The sequence below is a fragment of the Pundamilia nyererei genome, unplaced genomic scaffold (assembly GCF_000239375.1).
Source record: "Pundamilia nyererei isolate P.nyererei 1_Seehausen unplaced genomic scaffold, PunNye1.0 scaffold00150, whole genome shotgun sequence".
NCBI lineage: Eukaryota > Metazoa > Chordata > Actinopteri > Cichliformes > Cichlidae > Pundamilia > Pundamilia nyererei.
In genome coordinates this window covers 1084400-1110033 of record NW_005187551.1, presented here as the reverse complement: position 1 = coordinate 1110033, position 25634 = coordinate 1084400, and the positions used below count along the sequence as shown (strand labels likewise).

General features: G+C 42.3%; 1 protein-coding gene across 2 annotated transcripts in view; it reads left to right on the top strand.

Moving 5' to 3' along the window:
* The first annotated feature begins 2551 nt into the window (after positions 1 to 2551).
* The window catches only part of vav3 (vav guanine nucleotide exchange factor 3), an 86904-nt gene continuing 63821 nt past the window's right edge, over positions 2552 to 25634 (top strand). For both annotated transcript variants that reach the window (XM_013913782.1, XM_013913781.1), the window contains exons 1-2: positions 2552 to 3020; positions 19687 to 19803. In XM_013913782.1, coding sequence (XP_013769236.1) covers positions 2814 to 3020; positions 19687 to 19803 — 324 coding nt within the window. In that variant the 5' untranslated portion in view covers positions 2552 to 2813. The remainder of the gene's footprint in view (positions 3021 to 19686; positions 19804 to 25634) is intronic.

The following is a 25634-nucleotide window of genomic DNA, read 5'->3' as shown; positions in this document are numbered from 1 at the left end:
CTTCAGATCACTGGGTTTTTGCATCTCTGTGTAGCTGCGATTTGAGCTGAATATAACATTTTTATGAAAAAGGCTGAAAATGCATGGCAGAAAATCCTCCATTACACTTTAAACTCTTGTGTGTTTACCCACAGTCCCCATGGACACTAATCAGAGGTATGCTGATAATTGTCATGGCTGTCCACTCTGGGAGAGGAAGCTGAAACAGGAGAAGGGTGCAGAGAGGTCCGCCAGCATCCGGCTGCTAGCCATCTCTCCGGTCATCTGTGCTATGCCAGCCATGGCATCCAGAGTGAAGCCTGTGGAAGACAAAGCTGGATGCTCACAACCAAACCGCACAACCTCCCTCCATATTTAATCACACTAAATCTAAATCCAATGTGGATAAACAAACGAGCAGGCATTCCTGTTCCAACCCTGACATTCATCCAAGTCCAAATCTGCACAAATAAGAGGAGAAGAAGCGGAGATGAGGAGCTGAGATGCGGGGTGGGGATCACAGAAGTGTTTACAACCGCAAAATGCTGGAGACTAATCTTCACAGCATTGTTTGCACGGACCCCATGTGTTCAGTCATTTCATGGAAATAGACTCGGCAGTATTCATCTGCACGCATTCTTTGCATTGCATTTATATATATATACATATATATTTATGAGTGGTTATCTGCTTTAGTGCACTGAGAATCTTACTGAAAACGAAATTAAACTGGAAGATGTGCGTCTCATCTCTTCTCATCTTCTCTAATTTCTGGGCCCACTCTGAGAGCAGCCTCATGTAGCCCTGTTAATGAGATTACCAGCACTTTCTTCTTGGGGGATTGTATTAACTTTCACATGCTGGACTCTCACATTCCAGTCGCTGTTATGTAATTCATACAGTTTTTGCAATGGGCAGGTAGATCGCTCCACTTTTTAAATCTTTCTGTAGCAGTATATAGTTCTGCTATTAACTTTTCAGGCTTTTTTTGTCTCCTCTGCAGACTTTCTGTTGTGTATTGTTTTTTTTATTGTGCTAGCACACCAACAGGAATCAATAAAAGTAGTTTAATTTCTCACACAGGTGCACTCTCCTGCTCCACATTCATGCCTGGAGCTTAATTGCATTGCTCAACAACATCATGCCAGCCACATGGGATGGAGTCTAGGTGTGTGTTGGGCCAAATAACTGTGTAAGGCTACCCAATAATCTCACACGTGGTAAAAGATGAAAAGGCAGCTCGCACGTGCTGTACTACCCCACATCCTTTCCCTTTCCATTACCAAGCAGTTCAGTACACTTGATCTGATGCATGTAAGTCTGAAGAGTCAGCGACTAGCGTTCTAGTCTAAATCTAGTTAATTTTTCTTTCTTTCCCCACACAGAACCAATAAAAAATGAATCCATCTTCAGATACCATGTGTTGGCTCAGTCATGCCACTCTTTTGGAAGAAATAGCAGACTGCAGCATACATTCGCCTTTTCCACTATTATATCAAAATGATCATTAAACATGAACTCTAAAACAAGCCAATCTGTACTGTTTTATGGTAAAGATCACTGGGTTGTTCAGTTGTTTATGGTGTTTATTTAGTGACTGTTTGAAGCTTTATTAGGATGGAAGTAGATGCAAAAACAGAAGTATTTGTTTCATAATCAGGTAATGCAGGTTCCATAATAATTCATGTTCCTGGAATGGTTTCATCTGATAAGGAATAAATAACAAAAACATAAGAAAATACTTTCCAGGATGACAAAGTCGGACAAAAAGCGTGAGTTCTCCTTTCCTACAGCTGACAAATCAGCGGCAGCGCCGTTGAAATCTTCCTGGTTAAAAGTTGAGTGCGCAGCGTGTCTCCAGCATATTGAACATCAGCAAATAAGGCACATCTGCCTTCTTGTGCATTCACTCATGCAGGATTTCTTCTTCAAACGCCCTCGATGCATCACTGAACAGGAGCGTGTGGCCACCCTTGACTGCAGAAAATACAAAGCAGACACATGCAGACAAAATGCTTCAGTTCAATACTGTCCTGACGTGGAAGGTGATGGGAAAGGATCAGCAGGGGCGCACCACATAGTAGTACACCACATACTTAATGCAACAGATATAACTGCTGTAAAACACTCCACTGTGGCTTATCTCAAAAGAGGGTACAAATAGATATTAAGCAAAAAAAAATTTTTTTTTTAAATAATATCACATTTTATGGGAAGCAAAAATGCATGTGTGCATGTGGAATGAAAGTGGGTTCCGTGTCTCACGCAGATATTCATTTAGTGTGTGTAATCATTAAAGCATTTAAGCAGCACCTCCCATTACTCTGTCTGTGCAGCTGGAATATTTGCAGTTTGTAGTTCTGATACTTGACGGTGAACAGGAGTTTAAAATGCTTTAGCGCCTGTGTGTATTTAGTGTAAGTGTTACTGTATGCTTTATGTGGTTATTTCTTGCATTGCAATAGACGCATCTCCACGAGCCTATGGGTGGCAAGCGGAAGAGGTGAAGAGCTGGGTGAGGGGGAGGGAAGAGAGTCATAGAGAGATGGAGAGAGAGCGTGAGTGAGTGAGAGAGGGAGCGAGGGAGGGAGAGAGAGAGATAGGAAGGGTGCAGGGTGCGCTCCATCCACAGCCTCTCTCACTGTGTCGGACTGTCATCCCTGGAGCAGTCTCCTGAATCTCCGCCACCCTGTGCAGCGGTCCTCCTCAGCTTTCATCGGGTTTTTAGAGTTGTAGCATGGATACGATTTAGGCTAACGCGTAAGACACCACCTAACAGTCATTAGTTTCATTTAAAGAAACCTCCTGAAGCTCTCCCGGCCGAAGTCACAATAATGATGGAGTACTGGAGGCAATGCGCGCTGTGGCTGATAAACTGCAAGGTGCTCCCAGCTAACCACCGGGTTACGTGGGACTCTGCTCAGGTATTTGACTTGGCTCAAACCCTCCGGGATGGAGTCCTCCTGTGCCATCTGCTCAACAACCTCAGACCCCAGACCATCAACCTGAAGGAGATCAACCTCCGGCCGCAAATGTCACAGGTAAGAAGCGGACCGCAGACACCCCCTATTGTCCGTTCCTCCCTTTCGTCGCCGAAACTTGGTCCCGGTTGAGAGGGCCAGACTCCGTTAGAACTGAGCGTCTTTAAAGTTTCACTGCTTTTCGGTAAAAAATGGACTTCTGCTACAACACCATCAAATCTTAACTCGACTGCAGAGCCTTCATTTGTAATTCGGCACAACGTGGTTTACAAATAAAGGCACGGTTTCAACAAATGTCGAACTTTTCCAAAGATCTTGGTTGCCGCCGATCCCCAAACTGTGAGGTTCAGCGGCGGAAAGCGGCACAAAAGCGACGGTGTCAGCTCACGTTTGTTGCCGTGTCGTCAACTTGAGGGCCTTGTCCGTGTGCGAAACGTATGCCGAAGAAAAAAACGTGCTCCTTTCCATTTCAGAGAGCTCATATTCGCTGTTTTACGGAGTGAACAGGTTTGACAGACGGAGGGGGAAATCGCTAAAATATAGGAAAAAATGGACGGACTTTGGTAGCCAACTTTGCGCTGCATGAAAGTTGTAGCGTGAGCGAAAACGACCACAAGCTGACTTTCTCAAATTCTGTCACTTCACTTAGTAGCTGGTGGTTGGTGGTTGCTCTACACGAGACAGGTCAGAAAATAAACATGGGCTCTTCAGCAGGCCTTTTGCGCATGATGTTTGTACACAGGGCATAAGATTAAGCCGTTCTTGTAAACGATGCTAATTAGAGAATTGTTTTTTGTTTTAAAGAAAAGATGATTCAAGATGACAGATAGGAGTGCAGTGCTTTAAAAAAGAAAAGAGAAACCAAGCAAAAATGGCTTGTTTGGCTTGCCTAAGGAAGAGTAAGAGTTAACAAAGGCAACCATATAATCTCCTTTGTCTTTAGTTTATGGGATAGATAGATAGCCAGATAGATGTGGCCATGTGGCTCTACTTTTATTTTGGTACCATCTGCTTCAATGACAGGACAGCTTGAACCAGGACCAGATTAATATTCACCTTCATAACAGTGAATCTGGGCGTCTGGCGTGGTGACAGCACACACAGTGACATAGCCACTCACCTACTGAGTCTGCAGGCCTGTTGTAGGAGTATTAAACTGCCTGAATAACACACACAGCCGTGCACACACATTACCGTGTGTTACCTGTAATCGATGCTCTAATGCTCTCATCCACTCCAAACAGGTGATTAAGGTATGATATCTGTACCGTGATGTACTGCACGTCTGATGGAGAGGAGGGGATTAGGCTTGTTTCCTGGAAAAAAGGCACAGTCGATATGATATGCAGTTACCGCTCGTTCACAATTGAATTGGGAATCCGCTGTTTGAGCTCTGCGTCCGGGTCAAGTGGCCGTTTTAAGAAAGCCTAGAAGATTTTAATGTTATCAGGGGCAGTGGAAATAATCCTTTTCAAGGATCTGCTTACACAGTCAGTTGTGTAAACCTGATCGGGGCTGTAAGAGAAGCCTATTAGTCCATTTACTGGCAGATGTTACGTTTGAATCAATGTCACTGCTCTAACGGAGAGTTATCAGTAGTTGAGTGTTGTCTGTCAGCCGTGACATAATGACATGCTGTGTGTGGAAAGGTTATGAACTGCATTTACGCTCAGTGCCCGGCCTGGCCCGGCCTAGACTAGCTTATTTATAGACAGACTGTGTTTTATGCACGGTTGGATGGCTTACACAAACCGAGTCAGTGATGAAGCCACACTCAAAGGCAAATGAGCATTAGTAGTAGGCTTGAGCACGATCCCATACGTTTACAAAGTCCATTCGGTGATGTTGCCACTGTGTTTTTGTATTTCCCAAATTCAAGTTAAACAGTGTGAAATAGCTTTCTCTGTTAAGTCCGAGGTTTCTAGGTGGGCGTTATTCTGTTGTAATTGCTAACGCAACACACATATTGTAGTTCACCTTTTGTTTTTTGCAGTAGGGTGTGAAGTGCATTACTTCCCATTGGCTGAACAGAATATCTACGAGATCATAGCAGCAGTTATACACCTTTACGACCTCTTTATAGGTTCAGGTACTCGAAGCTTTGGTTCTGCTTACAAGGTACTACTATGAGTAGCGAGTATTTGTTCTCAGGCTGGCATGTCAGTAAAACCATAACTCATAGCTTTTCCTTTCAAGCACATTCACACCACATGAGGCTGGATATAAGCACCCCCAACTCCTCCTACATGCACATAATCGTAAAAAAAAAGGGTGACAGAAGCCCCCCTACAACTTTCCTCCCTCTGTCTCCTCTAAGTTAAATTTATGAAACTGAGGGTGGAGCTGCTTCCCTCTTTCACCCTGCATAATTCATGAGGACCGTGGCAGCTACTTTATCATTGGCCAATAATAACACATGGGACGCCACTGTGGCCTCACCCATGGGACCTACGAGAGGGAAAGACAAAGGCAGTGGTAGGACAGGGCTACAAAGGGCCTGTCTAGCCTCCACAGAGGCATCTCAGAGGACATAATGGGACCTGCAGGGCTAGCCTGCTGCGTTGAGGTTGGCTGCTTTAATTAATGTATGATGCTTCAGAATCTCTGGAGAGCTCATGTGCGTGATGTCGAAATCAGGGCTGCTTCTCTCTCTGCACCATTAATTGTGTTTAGGTTATTGGTAAGGTCTATATTGTGTTTCATTTCTGTTAGGAAATGGACCATGTCAGGCCATCAGAGACCCAGTAGGTCACTCGGATGTTGGATGAAAAAGCTGTGAAATGATCAAATAAAGTACCTGATGTCTGTATTTTTATTTATATAGCACCAAATAACAACAATAGTTGACCAAGATCTTACAATAATGCAGAGAAAACAGCAGCAATCAGACGACTATGATCAAGCATTTGGCGACAGTGGGAAGGAAAAACGTCCTTTTAATAGGAAGAAATTTCTGGCAGACTTAGTGAGGGGCAACAATCTATTGGGGATTCTCAGCTCATACTAATGAAATGAGTTGATGTGCACTGTAGCTTTTTTTCTGGTGAAGGCTACTTTTTTAAAGCCTTGAGTTTAGCATTTTTTCTGTTGCTCTTGGTTCTTGGAGCTTGAAGTGGCCATATTTGGCTAAGAAGTTGGAGGGCTAAGTTAACGCTAATGCTTACTTGGTTAGCAAAGTGCATCCATCAGTTATAGGGAACACAGTCATATATGCATGTTATCAACCTCTTAGGTGGTCTATTGCTACCAACTGGACAGCAAAGAATACTTTTTTATCAGGTAAAGATTCCCGACACAGTGAAAACACCACAAACACGATTACGAGGTCTAGTTCACTGACTCCAGTTAGCTACGGTGAAGCTTTGAAGACAACTGTTGTCTTTGTGGCTGATGTCTCATGTATTTAGGCTTCAATACAATATAAATAAATGAGGTATGTAAAAATGCACCTCTGCTGCAGTTGTCATTAAAAGGAAGTTGTCCAAAAAGAGAGTAAACATGCTTATTTCTTAAGCGACGTTGGGCAATGGAAGAGTCTGTGGGGGATGACTTGTTTTTAAGCCTTCTAGAAAACTGCAGTTTATGTTTTGGCACTGGTGTGTAGGCATCATTTTTCAAACTAAGAGGTTGCCCTTTGGTGAAAGGAAAAAAAAAAGATGTCAGTACAATGAACAAAGATTGGTTAAGTAGACATTCGTCTGTTTGTGTGTCTGGAATTGTGCAAACGGCACAGCATTTGCTTTTACCTAGCATCAGTATATCAGTATCAGGACCTAGTGTCAATATAAAGCAAGTTTTTGACCCATTTTGATCAGAGCTTCTACATTGCAGGGACGACCATAATTGTAGTCTAGACGCAGCTCAACCACAGCCCAAGCAGCATTCTGGTTTTCTACCCAACAAAGACCACATAATCAGTAGTTGTTTTTGACTCAGTGGAATTCAGGCTTTAGCTTTAAGAGGAACCGTGGATTGCTTGTCATGGTGCAACCAGCAAACCCTCCCTGTGTGAGCTGGTTGCATTTGTCTGAGTGTCTGTCACAGAATGTACTAAAAACACAATAGTGAAAGGATAGGGTAAAGGACAACCAGTGACTGGCTGTGAATTTGCAAAGAACGCCATGAAATTGTTACTGCGTTGGGTTTAAAAGCATATAATTATATCATTTGATTGAAGTTGAAATCTGTCCTTGTGCCCCAAACTTGTCTAGCCTGCTGTTGCGTTCCATGACACAGGATTTTAAACTGCAGCTTCAGAGTGAGCACGCTGCCGCAAAACCAACCAGCTGCTAAAAGTCTGTCAGTCAGAGCGGCCGTGAGCTTCAACGTGCACAGGAAATCAGGAAATGGAATAGAGGAAGGAAGTGAAACTAAACATGCCCTCGATCAAGCTCAGACCAAAGAACGCAATTAAGAGAAAAGAAACTTCTCTCTTCACAGTGCACGAAAGAAGAAGAAGAAGAAAAAAAGAATTGTTCTTTATAGAATTGTCTTCAAAGATGTCAAGGCCGAGTCTTCATTTTTGGAAAGCGAAAGTGAGAGAATGACGGCGTGTGAATGACAGTCTGGTCTAATTTTAACACGCCTCAAACAGCAGAGAGGTTTTCAGAGAGCACTGAAGCTGATTAACAGTCAAAAAAAGCAAAGCAGAGGATGCTTTCTTAATTTTTGCGCAGATACCAGCGAAGACCCGATTAACACATTTATGAATTCTATTAATGCGATGCAGACTAGTGTGATGTAATCTATCCATTATACTCTTTAAAACAACTAATAAACAGCAAATGTATTTATTTTTGATCATTTTCCATAATACATTTTGACAGGTGTGTGGTTTCACCTGACCTGGATCTGACTCTTTAAAGGTCTTGTACACATGGTGCGCTTAGAGAATGGTATTATACGCTATACATGGCACATATGTATATTTTATTGGACTCAGACCAAAGTTCTGTGATGCAAATCAAAGAAGCCACTTTCCCACTGTGAGCTCTGTGTACAGCAGGCTTCAAAGACTCAGAGGCTCGCGCTTCAGTTGCAGAACAAGAGTCAGATACAGAGATTTGAGTGGGAGAATGAGAAAGACAGAGAGAGGATGTCTTCATTTTCTTTTCAGTGCCTGTGCAATGAGGCAAGTCATATAAGCTGAGCAAAAGGGGCCTGCATCTACACAACAGATTGCGATCCTGTTTAAAGATGTGTAAGAGGTGCCTCAGATGTCAGCATCTAAATATGCATTTGCATGAATGTTTAGAGTAGCAAAGTTTAGGGTTTGGTGTGAAGTATCAGAGTGCAATTACAATGTGTTTATAGAGGAATAAAGCTTAGTGAATGGAATATCTAATGTAGTTTTTAATAAAAAGCAAGGGTATAGACAGGAAGGATGGGGGGGAAATGGAGACAGGACAGAATAGTGATATTTCACATAGTGACCTTATATTGATATTGAGACACCAAATATTGATATTTTACTGTGAAAATACTATGAAGAAAAGGGCTAATCTTATGCACTGCAATCCTGAGATAATGTTAGCCAAGCAAACTTAAATCGTCTCAACCGAAAAACAAAAGGCTGGACTGCTTACCTGGACAAAGCTTTGTCCTAATCCAGAGCAAGCTAATGGCTCAGTCACACGAGTAAAAATTGAACAAAAAAACTCACTGACAATAGTGTGACATCGGACTGATATCAGACCAATAGATTATTGATATCAGATCGACAGCAGACTAACTCTGCCTTATGACAACATTTATGGCAGGTTTTAGTGACAGTGTTGTGTATGTGTGCTTGACAATTTTATCTTTTTTGACACCGATATTGTACATCAGACAGATATTGAAAAAACTGAACTCTGAGGACATAATTTCCAGTAAAGAAAAGGTTATAAAATACAACATGTGCTGTTGCAATACTCAGCGTATCACAAAATGTTAAAAAGTAGTTGTTAGATTCAATGTAAATGCTTTATTTGTACGTCACAGACTCGCATCTCACAAAGACCTGCTCTGTGGGTTATATGGACACTACGAAGTGTGCTTTTCTTGTTATAACAAGTCTGAAAAGAACTTCTAATGTTTTTGTGGGAGTAAGAAGCTGAAGTTGAGTCTTCTTGCTTTTCAAGCACAATGAGGTTTGTGGAGTTTTATACATAGAATCAGAAAGTGTGAGTTTTATATCTGAAAGGATTTAACCTTCTCAGCCAGCTTCCAGTGACGTCACTTTGCTTCTCTGGTATCATATCTCATTAAGGTTTTGCACTGAAGCGTACTTTTTCAGCTTTTCTTCTTCTTTCTGTTGTTATGCAGAAAATTAGCACCAGTGACCGTCCTTAATACTTAATATTCTCATCCTTATTGTATGCGCACTCACACCTGTGAGTCCGCGTTGCATGCTAATTTTGCACACGCGACTAAGCGCATGCTATTAGTATGCAGTATGCAAGGGTTCAGAGACAGCTCATGAGTCCCATGATGACTCCATCTGAGCTGCTGGAGCTCGGCTGCCCTCGTTGGTTCATTTTGAAGCAAAGATTGCACCTGTCAGAGTGTAAACACCACATTACTGCGCTCATGCACGCCACGTTGTTGCAAGGCTCCACGGCCTTCAATTTACAATTCCGGTGCAGTCGCGCTAGTTTGTTCCAGCGTGTCACCCCGATGACGTGCACGTCCGTGTGCGGCTTTATGTACAGTGACATGGATGTAGACATTTGCAAAGACGCCATTGCGTTGCATCACACTTGTGCACAGAGCAAACTGACCTTTCTTCCTGTCACCAAGGTAACAAGCCGAACCACAGCCAACCGGTAAAGGCTACGCTCCAGTGCACGTTATACTATATGTAATGTATATGCTGATTTAATTAGGAGCTATTCGCTGGTGGAGAATGTACTTGCAATCAATATTTATTATGTTACTCAGTTGTGGTGCTTTGGATTCAGTTAATCACTGTTGAGTGCTCTGAGAGCTTTAAGAAAGTCAATACTGTCTGTTGTCTTTACTGGCAAACAATCATCATCACAAGTGGCATTCAGTTTTCAAGGAGACCCTCAGCGTACACTATGATTATGAACATTTAAAGAGGCGCATTAGTAAACAACAACTGCAGTTTTACCTTTTTTCCAAGCTCGGAAATGTCAGGATACTATTTGGAAGATAGTCTGGAGCTGCAGATGTACACATTGATGATACCAGCGTACAACCACCAACCACGCTCATAACCTTTTACTGACAGGTTTACTGTTGTAGGAAGCCTGGAGCTGGGAGAGATGGGTGGAAATGAATGGAGCTGCATATATCTGTTGTGCACATGAGGGAGATACATTTTCGTACAAGTGTATGGACCCGGAATAGAAAAGCCGTCTGCAGTTCACGAGATTATTGTCTTTTCCTGCAGGGACTGTAATGTGTAAGGTGCCATGTGCTGACAGTGCGGAGGTGATGGATGGCCTTTGTCTGTCGGAAATGGGAATGTCTGCATTTGTGTAATGGAGACAGAGAGGGGGTGAGTCCCTGAAATAGATTAGGAGCTGTTGTGACTCAATACATGTATAACACAGCACATGCAGGTGATGAGGACAAGGGACAAGGTCAATTAAAGGCCTGAAAGGTCGAATTAAAGGCTCTAATTTGCCAGAAATAAACCTTTGTGGAAGGTGGAAACGGAAAACGTTCAGTTTATCCTTCTAAATGTGCGTCTTTTCGCAGCGTGGTTCCAAAAATAGGCCCTGCACAAACCCATATCAGTCAAAGCCCACTCGCCTGAATGGGCATCGACACACATGCATGCACACGCACGGGTCAGATAGCCATTGACCTGGCTCTGTCAAGTAACACGGCAGAGTTGTTCACATTTTTGAACACAATCTTCCAAGAGGCAGAAAATAAGGGAGAGGAGGAAAGAGGAGGAGAAGGAGGAGGGATGCTGTCTGCTCACCATTCACGCTTCAGTGTTTGCTCATTCAGTGTGTACGTTTTATTTAGCGCTTGACACAGTTTATATGACATTCAACTCTCCACTTTCCACAACCCTGACTCCTTTTAATCCTGCCGAGCCGGTCACAGTTGAGTTGAAACTGCTTGACCTGCGTTGCCGCAGCCACGAGGGTTCATATCTCACACAGTAACACTAATTCACTCGGCTTATCGTCAGGGGTGGGGGCAGGGGTAAGCTTTGTGTACATGTGGGGGTCATCTGGGTTCAAACCAGGATTTAATGGAAAATGGCTTCCGAGTCACGTACTGGTGTTGTGGGGGAGGTAGCAGGGTTTTTCCCCTTTTGCCTCTTTGTTGCCACAGAGAGGCTCGGGGAGCTGTACTGTAAGCGTGCGCCTGGCTCTTTTGTGTGGATGTCAGAAATGTCACGAGAAAGACTTCCTGTCATCTTCACTTCTTCCTGTGATTTCTCACTTTAAGTATCGGGGGAGCTGAGCGTGCAGTTTAGAGCGCCATTCACCTTCATGTATGTAAATGTCATCAGGTGACGCTGATGACATTTACATACATGAATTTCAAAACTCTGCCTGGGCAACATGATGGTATTTGAATTACTGATCGTTCTGGCCTTTATTTTTAGGAAACTTTAATGCAATTGTGTGGTTTGGAGCACCTCTTATAAAAATGAAAGACTTGTGGACTTAAGCTTGAATCATTTGTTGTTTAGTTGCACAAAATCCAAAGAGGGCATCAACCATTTGTTTCATAATCTTGGTTGACTGTTTAGTACCAACTCAAAAACACTACAGCAAAGAGTGGAGTTACAGTTACGGACCGTCTGTGGCACAAACTCGGTTATTGCGATCAAATACAATGAATTTTCGATCTCACATGTCTTTGAATCAAAGACAGGATCAAGGTCTGCAACCACTTGGAGACCACTTGCAGTCTGCAGAATGACTTTGGTGGTAAAAGGGCAATAAGATGGAGTCAGTCTGATACGAGTTTGTTATTGAATGGGTTGACAACTGCATAAAGCAGCAATTAACAGTGAATAATCCAAAAATTAAAGCCTGTATGTATAAATTCGATGGTTTGCAGTTGCTTGCAAACCTTTGCCAGTCCCTCTGAGAGTCTTTACAGTATGTCAAAATTGGACCGTGATTGTTTGGAAATAGATTACCTCCCACAAAGCGACCTGTGCAATCACCTTGCAGTTGAAACTGGTCATCCAGACGAATGTGTTGCACGCTCCACCTCTGTTTGCTGCAACTACTTGTAATCAGGTGCTGAAATGTGAAGAAAAGTAAATCATCAGCCAACCACTGATTTCTTTTGTAGTTTCTTGGGTGGTTGTGGACCTATTTTTACTCTAGTGTGACTGAGGTTTGACTCAGTGATGCTTACTATTCTGTATATTTACAATGAAACATTAACGTTAACATGGCAACTTTTTCTCATAAACAGCTCTTTGGCCGTTTATGAGACATGTACCTAATTTTTCTGTATTTTTTTGCTGTTAGGAAGGTTGTATATGATGCAGAACATCTGCATTGAAAATAACTGGCTGCTTCGTCTGTGATTCAGGCTGATCAGATCAATGATCCTAAACAATCAGCTGAAAGAACCTGTAGAGTGACGGGGGTGTCAATAAAGTGATGTGGTGATCAGAGACTATAGAAAACCAACGACATTCACGAACTTTTAACAGTTTATTTTACCAGATAAACTTTTTTCAATTTTGAGGGAAGGGAGTGAAGTGACTACCAATGAGAGCGAAGGATGTAGTTGATTAGATATGACAGGGTGGTAAAAACATTAGCGGGTTACCTAGGCGACGGGAACATGGACCATCTGCTCGTGACCAACCATCATCGACAGAGTGATGAATAATGACAAAGGTTCATGTTTCTGCCATCATAAATTACCCTTTTTAAATTACACACTTTTCCATTCTTAGTTCAAAATGAGTGTTTAGCTTGAGTCATTCAGCTGGGAAAAACCTGCACATTCTCATTTTCTCTCACTCTCGTTGATACCATAATGCTTGTCCGTCACAATTACTCTGCATACTGAATGGAAGGATTAGCTGGAGCACCACGTAGAGCTCCTGGACACACAGATGACTTTTAAAGCTCGCCACGTCCAAAGGGAGTGGGAACCAATGAGCCTAGTCACATATGAAAAAAAAAAAAGCTGTTGATGAAGAGGTGGTAAAGAAGTTGTCGTTAACTAGCAGGGAATATTCAGAGTCACGAGTGAATGGGAGAATAATGGGACTGAGACACTGCGTTGAATTTTATTGTAAAGCAAAAGCTGTGCAGTTTTAGCGCACTTTAAAAAACGGGGTTATTGCTTTACACCCGAAAGAAAAGCTGCTGAATGCTCGCTGATAATATTCTGTGAGGCTGAGTAAGATGATGAGCGTCTGGCTGGCTAGGCTGCCTGTTGTGATGATCCCAAGCCCAGGCGGAGAGAGAAAGGAGTGTTTTTGACAGTGTCAGCAGACCTCTGCCTGCCTCCCACCTCCCGTTTCCTGGTTACACAGCTGACAAAAGCTCCTACATGACATGGATGTGACCCGAGCGCTTGGATAGTGATATCTCACCCACCGGTTATGACTTAAGAGTCTTGGCAAAAGAGCTCCACAGATCAGGCCTGCGCACATGATGTAATTCACACCGGATACAATATCTGAGTGATGGAAAGTGGCAAGACAGTCAAACACAATACACCTAATGTATATATCTCCTCTACATTTCATGGTTTCCTCTTTGTTGTCCCATTTTGCTGTCAGCAAGCAGATGACATTTGGGGAGCTCTTACCTGAGAATTTGAATTCTTTGCACAAAGCTTTGGGTCCCTCTGCAAAATATGCTTTGTAATTAATTGATCAAAAACAAGGTTCATGTGGGGCGATGGCCAAATGTCTGGCTGTATTTCATTGTGTATATCTATGAGAGAATGAGACCAGGATTTCATTAAGCAACACAATCCACACAGGGCCCATAAAAGGCTCCGGCTTGTTGCTATGGAACTTAGGCTTGTATCAAGGAATACATGAGCAGAAACTGGAGACTTACTGTGGATACAGGGACAGGGGACAAAAACACTACATTGATATACAGGATTTTTTCTCTTTGACTTCCACATGGTTGGTCTCAGAAATGAAATGCACTTGTAAGATTTTAAGCCCTCCATACATCAGTCTTGTACTGTATAAACTATGCATTTTATCCAAACCTAACTGGCGCGTGTTTGGAGCTCCCTGCTGAGACTTCACAGCCTAATCTGTCTTTAAATTCTTGTTCTCCACAATGAAGCTGTTTGCTGTTTTCACTGAAGTACAGAAATAGGTGCATGAACATCGTTGGATGCATCTGCCTTGGATGCTGTGCAGTTTCAGTAGGAACATATTTGAATTGAAGGCTTTTAAATAAAGCTACTGCTCGTCCTATTTCGTAAATACACGACAAAAACAAGCGTGTTTGATAAGGGTCGCTGCAGGGGACACTGTGTCACAACGTCACGTCATAAGTTTTACTTGCAGAATAGAGTAAAATCTGTTTTTGGGACTGTATGTGAGAGACATAAAACCCCAAAGATACTGCAAATGTTAACCCTGTTTTTACAGCATTTTAAAGACGTTTTCAGTTCAACCAGGCTTAGTTGGGGTCTGAAAAGGAAAAGACATAAAAGGAAAGCATCAAATAAATAAGACAAAGTACAAACTTCGAACGAGCCCTTATTTAGACTTATTTAGCAGGAAATCTTTGTAGAGCCTAGAACGTAATCTACACAAGTGGTCGACATTGTTGCTTTAATCTTTTGGCGGTGCGTTATGTGTTAATTACCTTGTACTCCTGTCCTGGTGTTTTATATGCATTACCAGCCAAAAGTAACAATCAACCTGCTGGGATTTTTAAAAAGCCTTTGTTGTAGTCAGTTTTTTTAGAGGCTAACATATTTCTCCCTCAAGGTTTTTCACTTTGTACATTACCTCAATTGATGCAAGACAGACTAGTGACAATTGTGAAGTCACAATCGAACAGGACATTGACGATAGTTGCGGACTGTATCGTCCTGATGTGTAGTTACATTGCACATAGTTTACGCTGTAGGTTGCGGTAAAGGTTTTCAGAGTTTTACGGTCTAGATATAGCTAGCAACGATCTAGCTTTCCAGCCAGAGGATCGATCCCCAGTGAGTGTAGTAGTAAAGGAAGTCTGTAATCTCAGGGGACTCTGTTTATTTAAACTATTTAATTCTTGGATCTTTCTGAAACATCTTTTTAGTTCATCTTCTCTACGCACTTAGCTTCCACCTGCAAGCTAATGTTAGCTTGCGTGTGGGTTAGCCACAGATGCTAAAACCACTTTAAACTGGGATATTCTGAAGCTCTAAGTTTTTTTGGACTTCATGGGTTGAGCTGCTGATTTGTGAATCTTTTCTCACATTAGGGATTTTGGCCATGCCATTGTCTCCAGCTCTCAAGTCTGTTTTTTGAGCTGTTTTGACGTTATGGCAAGGCACAATCTCTCCTTGTGCTTGCTGGATGAGGCTGCTGCCACTGGGAAATGCAGTTTGGTTGATGTTCTTGGTGTCTAAGGTTTAAGTGGGTCGCCTCGTCATGTTAACATCCGCGTGAATGCGGAAGATCGCACTGAAACATGACTGATGTTATTCACCCCACCTGTCAGTGGTCTTAATGTTATGGCTGACTGGTGAATATCAGACTTTCTCTTAATGGCAAATTCAGATTTTTTGAAATTTTCTTTTAGAACTCACTCTCTCATTGGCCTGGACATGGAGTCTGGATTCATATGTACGCACACACACGCATGCATGCACACACTTACACATAAGGCCCTTCGATTCTTGCGCCCCAGAGAGTCACTATTGCAGAACAAAAGCTGCCAGTGGAACAGTTAGCGGTTGCCTCATCCTGCTCCACTCTTGTTAATACAATTCCCTCTTTGCTGTCTTCGGCTCAGTGCAGTAGAGAAGCTGTCTTTCATATAGCATGTCCTCTGTGAAGCTGCTTCCCTTAGATAATATAGTGAGGTCCTTTGGGACTCTCCAGAGACTCCAGGCAGACAAGATGTGCTTGTCTGATAAAAGAAAGTGATGTGTACAAGTGTAAACATTCAATATTATTCACTCAGTGCTTGCTTGCTGCTCTACTCTTATCTGGAGCTCGCTGGCTGGGGGCTTTTCTTTCTTTTTTTTTCTTTCTCCTGTGAAGCCATCTGTAAAGTGTAATTCAATTGCGGCAGAGAGGCATTTTATATTTGATGCGTGGACATGCTCTGCACAGACAAATCTGATTCTGCGTCGTACCATGAGAGGGAAGGTGTGTCACGCATAACAGAGTAACTCTGGGCTGCTTTGCATCCTTTCCCGTGCTCCTAGTTTTCTGAGGCGACACTGACTCAATTAGTTTACCAAAAGTTGCCATACATGATTGCAGTCAGGCCTAAAGGTATGGACTCATATATGTGGTCTGTTTAGCAAACAGGAAACAGCGAATGAAATCTGTTTCCTGCGAACTTGTTACCCAAGAAGAAAAAGAAGAAGACAGTCTCTTTTAAGATACTCAAATAAAAAACTAAAAAAAAGGACCTATAGAAAGGTCGTGGCCTTTAAAAAAACAAGCTGTATTTCTCCTAAAATGCTTCCACGCAATTAAACATGGCTGTCACCTAAAGTAACCGAGTGTTTCTGCCCCTAATTCAGATGCTCCTGAGATTTTTCAGACATTTTACAAAGCTGACGGTGCTGCTGGGCAATGAAGTTAGTCTATCTTACTTCACAGCTGCTGATATATACACAGCAGTGCAGTGCTTTCAGTTGTCTACATTCATTGTAGACTCTGATCCCTTTGTCCTGGTTTGACCATAAGTCATCACTGCTCAAATGCACAAGCTGAAATCGCACAGCCGTTCCTGTTGTGACTCTGTGTTGGCTGTGATATTGTGTTGTCTTTGTACCTGACGTGTAAGTATTGATTTACCGATAGTTCCATCACGTAAGTGTCATTTTGTCATGTAACACGTCTAATAATGCTCGGATGTAAAACAAACAAACAACCAAAAAAGTGTTCCCAGCAATTTGGTGCATAGTGGTGTGGCCAAAACCAGTACAAAATCAGAACTTTCGGAAACATCTCTTACATCAGCATCCTTTTTTTGTCTTCCATCCTGTACTAACTACGGGAAGGCTAAGTCGCGGATGCTGCATGCTGGTTAAGCCCTGTGTGTTGACATCACCCCCCTTCACTCACTTAGTGCCAGCAGTTCTACGAAAACAGTGTTAAACGTCTTTTACTTAATACTTTAGACCTTACCCCCCCACCCGTGTTTTTCAGTGGTTCCACATAATATGGATAAACAGTTTCTGGGCTGAACTCCATTAAGATCATTAGCAAAAGTTTCAAGCTGCAGATGAAGCAAAACACTTGCACGCTCAGTAAATGACCTTGTTTATTAGTAGAGTTACTTATTGATCATTTGATTCAATTTTCACGTGTCAACGTGCACCCTCAGCTGTAATTAAGCTCTAAGGCTCAGAAAGAGTTTCTTTTCATCTTCATTAGTGTATTTGCATTGTGCTGCTTGCCTGCTAATAACCTTGTTGCCTAGTATGGAAAATAGACGTCTGTGCTCAGCAGAAAAATTACTATAGTGGCAGATTTTGAGGTGAAATCCTCAGATCCTCAGTTTGGTCCTCGGAAGAGACAAATCTTCATTAGGCTGCATCATTAAGAGCCAAATCAAACACGCTATGGTTACACCTTGTGAATAAAAGAGCAGCTGAAAGTAGCTTTAGAGTATTCACATTCAGTCTGTGGTCAGACCAAATCAGCTATTTGCTAATCTGTCATTATCAGACTGTAATATTCAATAAACAAAAGGGTAAAAAAGAGACGGAAGAAACACCCTTCATCCATCTAACTAGTGTTGATTTTGCATAATTTGTCCACAAGAGGGCACTCTACAGTCTCCCTGTTGGCAACACAACAATGAAACAATGGCGTCAGATGTTACAGATGTCTGTTACGCGTACCGGTGGTGAGGTTTAAAACAACACTTTGTCGATACCTAGTAGAGCCCAACAGATATAGGATTTTTAAGAACAATACCGATATTTGTTGATTTTGCAATGTGATATATCGATATATGAGCCAATAATTCTTTTCCATACACATGATACATAAACAGATTTCCTTAACATTTACTATGTACGATTATTTACTTGTTCACACTCTATCTGACTCTGTTTGAATCAGCTGGTTGTTGTATTTGTGGCGTTCCAAACATGTGTTGCCAACTGGGAAATTGCCCTCTAGTGAACAAAATATACGTACACACACACACACACACATATATATATATATATATATATGCGTATATAAACTACCCAAAATATGTTGACAGAGACATTTCAGGGATTTTGAATCAGTCTGAGCTCCAGATGGGTTAATTGTTAATCACGTTAGCCATGATGACGCCGTTAACGCCGGATTAACTTGTTATCGCCGAGTAACCCCTTACACGGATTGATCTGCTCGTTAACGCGGATTAGCCCGTTTTAATGCATTAACGCGGCTCAGTCTGTGTCAATGCTGACTAATATATATATAGAGAGATAAATTTATATAGATAAATCTATTGGACAATATAAATGCTGATACTGATAGATTGGCAAATAGCAAATATTAGCTGATAATATTTAAATATTGTCTGGCTCCAATAGCTAGTGCCAATACCAATAAATGCTTCTGTTTTCTTCAGTTTTTGTACTTATTTACTTCCAACTTTATACCAGGGAAACAATAAACCTTCAGTTTAAAAATAAATAACGCTAGTGTAACGTCTTTCAGCTCTTTCTCAAACTATCTTTCAACATTTAGCCACTTTGAAACTGATTTAACGCAGCACATTGTCCAAAGCTGAAATGGAGGCTGAACATAAACACACCACAACAGTATATACATATGTACTTGCCTGTGCGCCCAATATTTTCAAATGTACAAGAGTTATGTAGCTATGCATGTTAGTAATGTACTTTTGAATTTGGAAATGCAGCAACTATGACCAGCCAGCTTGTATGTTTGGTGATTGTTAATGAGCTGTGTTTGAAGCATTGCTTTTTAAATTGTATTTGAAATAACCAATTTCTCTTGGCATTTTAGCTTTTAATTTGCTCTTGTGCAGCAATTTGCTGAAGATAAACATCACAATCATAACTTTATGGAGGTTTTGACTCAGTTTAGACTGTGAGATCCAGATAATGCAATGACATAATTAGTGTATACACGTGGCATGTGCAGTTAGCTAACTATTCAACTGATAAGTCAATAATAAGGACGTTTCTTAAAATTTCTGTTTCGTTTACATGACGATAGCAGAGACGATGTACTGTATGGGGAGGAGTAACCAAGATCTCGGCCTTCCTCTCCCTGCTCTGTTGAATTATCTTTTCCTTTATTATGCAGCACTTATTTCAACAGCAGATACATCATATTAGTGAAACACGACGCCTTTAAGCACAGCTTCCCCCCTCTCTCAGAGCTGCGGCCCTCCATTGTCTTAAACTGCGTGGCCTGATTTGACAGCGAGAGTGAAAGCTGTCAAGCACTATCCAAAAAGCAGAAACTGTACGGTGATGTCATAAAGACACGCGCACAGACACGCAGCCATTTGGAAAGAAAAGTGAAACATCACGATACTGCCTGTAAATTTACCGTCCTGCCACTGACACATGAACCCTTTCTGTCTCCCCGACACAGTTCCTGTGCCTGAAGAACATCAGGACTTTCCTGGCAGCGTGCAGCGACGTCTTTGGCATGAAGAAAAGCGAGCTCTTTGAGGCCTTTGACCTCTTTGACGTCAGGGACTTTGGAAAGGTAAGGCACGACTGTTACAGGCCCGATAAAGAACGTGACGGAGGCTTTGGCATCGGCAGCCTGCATCCACCCTCGCTGTGTGCGCCAGCTGTCCCCAAAGACTGTTCTGAATTAGTCAAATGTGCTGTTACACCCACTTTTGCCTTTGTCTTTAAGTCACGCAACTTGGAGCTACATTTTTATTAGTCTTTCAGTGATTTCTTTCTTAAAAGGCAGACTTGGTCTTTGCGAGAGCATCTGAAGTGTAATTAGAAGACACCGGTTTTCCCATCACAGGTGCTAATAAATGCAGTCTGAGGCCACAGTTTGGCTTGCTTCACACTCCCAAATCACGAGTAAAGCTGAAGTCAGCAACATGACCCAGCACTTTAATCGCTTCCTCTCATTAAAGTAAAAAAGTCAGCGTGCAGACGTTAAACGGGGGGGTTAAATGTCTGGCCTCCGGTTCGTTACTTTGATAGGGCTCTCAGTCTTCACTCGCAGGGCTGTGGAAGCGTCTGCGGCTCTCTGGCAGCCCTCGGGAAGTCCCCGGGAGGTTAATTTAGAAATACCAGGCTTGAGCAGAAAGAGGGTGCTGCTGCATTTTGGTGCACACGATGTGTTTACAAGATGACAGGGTCATAAATCCAGAGCTTAAAATGTGTGTGTGTGAGAGCAAAAGACTGAAAAGCATCGATAGGAATGAAAAGTTACTCTGAAACACTAACTACTGGAGCACTGTGAGCTCACCGGTCAGGTGGCAACACTTGAGAGGTAAAAGTTAAAATGGGGTACTTCAGAAGAGCACGGCAACAACACTCAGTGCTCACCTTGTGTTAGAGTTCAACTCTGTGTTTCAGCTACACTTTCACAGCTCGCTTTGAATTATTGGAACATAATGAAGATCTTCTCCATCTTCTCTCTAGCTTTTGGTTTTAACCTGGTGTACTAAACTGAATTAAGTAGCTGAGAAAATTAAGCCAACCATTCATGAAGTCAGTTATAATTAAAAGATATTTGGACTGAGGCATGTTCCTTTCTTTATTTCCTGCTAGAGCGAAATACAAATACAAATCTGTATCCTTGCTTCTCAGAAACAAACAAACGTTAAGGTTGATTTATGCTTGTAATTGTACATTCTCATATTTTACTATTCAAATGTTAACTCCTGTCCTTCCAATAGGATAAACACAGATTTGTACAGGTCTTCAGTTCTGTGTTAACCAGATACGATTTGGTGGCAGGTCCATGCTAGCTGTTTTGTTTCTAGTCTTTATCCTGGGTTAGCTAGCTACAGCAATGTGAAAGAGAACAGTTTCACAGGATTGTATAAGGTCCTGTGTACCCTTACTGACTCCATAGGAATTAAGAGGTTAAGTAGCAGTCGGGGGCTTCTAATGGACTCGATTAACTGATCATCAGTGAGTGTGAGCACCTCTATAAAGCGGTCTTGGCAGTTTGTTGGTCTGAAGCATTCATACCAAATCATCACCCCTCATTGTGTGTGTTAACACAGTGTCACAATCTTTACAGGAATGGACGTCCCAGTAGAGTCAGAGCCTCATGTTCGTGACAGTACAGTTAGAAAAAGACCGAACAGGGATGGCTTGCTTTGAAAGATGACCAAGAAAAAGCCTCTTCGCTCTATAAAGAACGTGGCAGCGCAGCTTATGTTTGCAAATCAAAATCTGAACAAGCCTCATGACTTCTGTAACAACATCCTTTGTACGGATGAGACTGAAGTGGCGATATCTGGCCATGATGATGTACAAGCACCACATTTGGTAAATGAATGGCCTCAAACCTCAATGAGCCGAGGCGATGCTGTAACGAGTGGGTTGTGTTCCCTCCAGGATGATGTACAAACTCATGTGGAAAACTTCTTGCTACTAAAGGTGGTTCTACCAGCTATTGAATCATGGGATGTTGTTTTTTACAGTACTGTAGAGAGTCCTGTGACTATATTTCACATGACTATATTTGGTTCGAAGCTTTCAAACAGGAAATTAAAATGTTCTCACATACAAGGATTTACATAGAATTTGCTTTTTTGATATTGGCCACATTAACCCGCTGCTACTATTTATTTGGAAGTAGTACGTGAGGTAGAGCTTTTTTTGGTGCATGGTTACAGTTTCAATGGCTTACAGAACCTGTCAGTGAGAGACTGATAGAGTCAGACAGAAAACAATAAGTTCAGGGTGTTGCTGCTGAAGAGTCATTCTGGTGTCTGATTTTGGCCGGATTTTTCTCCACTGGTTTCAGTTGGTGGAGGGAGAACTTCGATGATTCTTGAGTGAATCCCACTTTGCCCTGAGTGACTCTACCATCTCTGAAATTAGACTGGAAGCTGGTTGGTAATCCTCGCTCGGCTGGCTCCGCAGAGGCTAATGGAGCGAGGCGGGCAGGGGATGAGCGAAGCTGCCATTTACCTGACTTTTTCAGTTTTTTTTATTTTATTTTATTTTGTTGTTGTTTTAAAAATAGCTGCCGGCCTGCTTCTGAATAAAACATCAGCTGGCCTGTTTATTTGAGAGTTTATAGACTTAGATATAGAGTCTGTGCTGGGAATATCTCTGTCTGCTTCAGCAGTCGCACTGTGTAATCTGAAAGGTATTAAAGTCCTTGACTCTGCTACTTTAGAAGCTGGGAAGGAGCATTAAAGGGAGAAATCCTTAGAAAACATGACCAGACTAGGAAAATCAAGTTTAATTTGTAAAACTGCATCTGTCTGACTGCTTTTGAAATTTGAACTCGCCTCGGCACAGCGCCGTGATATCAGCCAGTCACAGAGACAAAAGCAGCAGGTCTGTCTGCAGACCTTTCTGTTCGGTGCAAGAACATCTGGTTTGAACATCTGTGTTGTAGACACATGAGGGCTTGTGGGTTCTGCAGGGAGAACAGAAACTTGGATGCGCAGGCCGTGCACACACTGACACACACCTGGCTGACAGAGAGGAAGAGCGAGAGGGCTCCAGAGTTGATCTGTGTGCGATATTTAGGGCAATAGAGCTGCGATATATCCCCTCACTGTTATATCTGTGGAAGTGTTTGGCAGCGTGGGCGAAGAATCCACAACGTGTGTTTCACTGTAAGGGTTACAGTCATTTTACCATACTGTGTGTCCACTGAATGTATAATAATACAATGCGTAGCTATTACATGGGTGTAATCAGTGTACTGTCTACATCCTGAAGCTTATGTGCCCCAGATGACATCACTAGCCTGATTGTGTTGCACACACACTGAAACAATATTGTTTTGTCTCCAAGCTCTTTTGTGTGCTAAGATGTGCACAAAATGCATGAGCTTTTAAAAAGACCTTTTCCTTACATATCACAGGAAAAATGTGCCATCGTGTGCTTAGTGTGAAAGTTTTACATGTTAGGAAAGTTTTAATGAATGAAAACACATACTGCCATCATCATCTCTGTCAGTGACTAATTGTCTCATTTCTATTTTATTGCTAATTCCAACTTGTGTTTTTTAAATAGAATCAAAGTGCTGACGGGATCTTTCCATGCTCACACAGTCACATGGTGGGCAGTTTATCCTGGAAACAATGACTCGCTTTTTTTTTTCTCAGCTTCAGTTTTTACACTTCAAGGAAACAAGATCGTGCAACAACCGGTAGCTTAAGAAGTGCTGGCTAGTTGATTTTTGTTTCCAGTCTTTAAAGAGTATTGCGCTGACCAAGCTTTTTTGGTTCTTTGGTCATCTGGATGACTTATGGATGCTCAGGCCTCCACCCCTGTGTAGTAACCCTCCATTATGTACTGTATCCCATTTTCTACAGCTTTGCATGTGCCAGAAGATGCTACACCTGCATATTGTTAGCTGTGTGTCATGTAAATCATCTGGTAATGAGTGACTACTCTTGCATGCTGTTGTTTTCGCAGCTGCGCCCGACTCATTCATCTGCTTCCAGATCCCTGCGTTTTCATTACGCGTTCTAGTTTCATTAATCAGGCAAGGGTTTCCAGGTTTCCACAGTCCTACGGTTACGGTTTGATTTCGTCTTCATATAATATCAGCAAGAGGTTACAACGGAGCAGGAATCAACCTCTAGCACAGCGATCCCCAACCCCCGGGTCACGGACCCGTTTGGTACCAGGCGGTGAGAGTTGAGGCTCGGGTGTGAAATTTATGGTTTTCAGGGTTTTTATTAGTTTTTATTGTCATTTTTTATCGCTAACTCGGTTTCCCTTTTCCCATGTGTTATGAATAAATCATTTTTTTTGGTACGGGTTTTATTTTGTTGTATTTATCCACGACACCTTAAAGGCCGGTCGGTGAAAATATTGTCAGGCATAAACCGGTCCGTGGTCCGTGGCGCAGAAAAGGTTGAGGTCCGCTGCTCTAACAGTGGCTTTCTAGCTTTTCTTTCTTTTTTAAATATAATATGATGCAGGTTGTTTTGGGTTATTTCTTTTTTTTGTTCTTTTTGTTTTGGATGGGGTGTCTAAAAGAGGTCTGGACCCTTGAAAGCAACTGTCCTTCTTGGAGGACAGCAGGGAGATAGGGGTTATTGATTGCTGTCTTCCTCCTCAGTTGACTGTGATAAATTTAACTGTGGAAATCCACTAAAGCCTGATGCATCTCCTGACCAGCCTCCCCCCCATCATTTCTCCCTCTCTGTCTATTTCCTTTGTCCTTCAGCTGTACTGCTGATCACTGTGGTCAGATATCATATGTCTAATGGATCCTCGGGTTGTATCCCTGCACCACAGGGCTGAGCTGCAGGAACAGTGAGTCGCAACTGCTTCGGAGGCACATTTTAAAGGCTACAATTAGGTTATGATCAGAGTAATTGCTGGTCATTATTTTGTTCTCCGCCCCAGATATGGTAGAGATACCTCACGGGTTGTTGCTAACATCTTTCCAGCATGGCGTTGGAGGTTGGTGGTGTCGTAGGTGTCAGTCGATTAAACCTGCAATTAAACTCTCAGCCTCGCAGAGCAGTGAACCCACCTACAACAGACTAATTAGTCTGGCTTTGAAAGTGTAGCCTTCTCTCCCATCATGGTGTAATGACTTTTCTGCTTTGTGACAACACAACAAAAGGTTACAAAGATGTCAGTAACACAGAAAGGAGCTCGGTTTATGGCTGTTTTGTGTGGGTTTTTTTTAATGCTAAATGAGGCCTTCAGAGAGAGAAGCCGGTCCAAACCTCTGCAAAAGCAATTAATCAGATTTTATTGGCAGGCGGCTCGAGACCACAGCTTTCTCTGGTGGACATTTCAACGTACAGAATGCATGTGCAATCCTTAACTTTAAAAATCACTGCATTCCAGTTGCATTGTGCATGCTGGCTGACTGGCACATCTACTTTTAATGGAGCTGCAAAATTTATACTCCTTCCGCTCTTGGTGTGCTGCAGTGACTTTGTGCATGAAGAGAATCTGTTCTTCATCCTCAATCCATAGATCTGTGTACGTCGCTCGCTGTAATTAGCTCAGAGATGCAAGGGTGTCATCCACAAATATCTGAAACTTCACACAGGTGAATGGCTCAAGGACTCTAACATTTTAACCACGCAGGATGCTATCATATCCTACATCCCTTTGAGTTCAGTAGGTGTTCCAGAGAATTCTCCACAGTCTTGTTACCAGAGAAATGTTGGCCATTCAGTGCTTTTTGTAGACCTTGAGTTCCAGCGTGTGTGAAAAAGCTTCCTTGGTTCACTTGCTGTGCACTTGGGCTTAAAGTCAATCCCAAAACAATTTGACAGAACCTGCTGAAAGCTCTGTGGATAATTCATGGACTCCTGGTGACTGACTGCACGGCAGCTGATTTCACTGGAAACACACTTCTCATAACAACTGGCTTCTTCAAGCATGAGCGCGTGCACT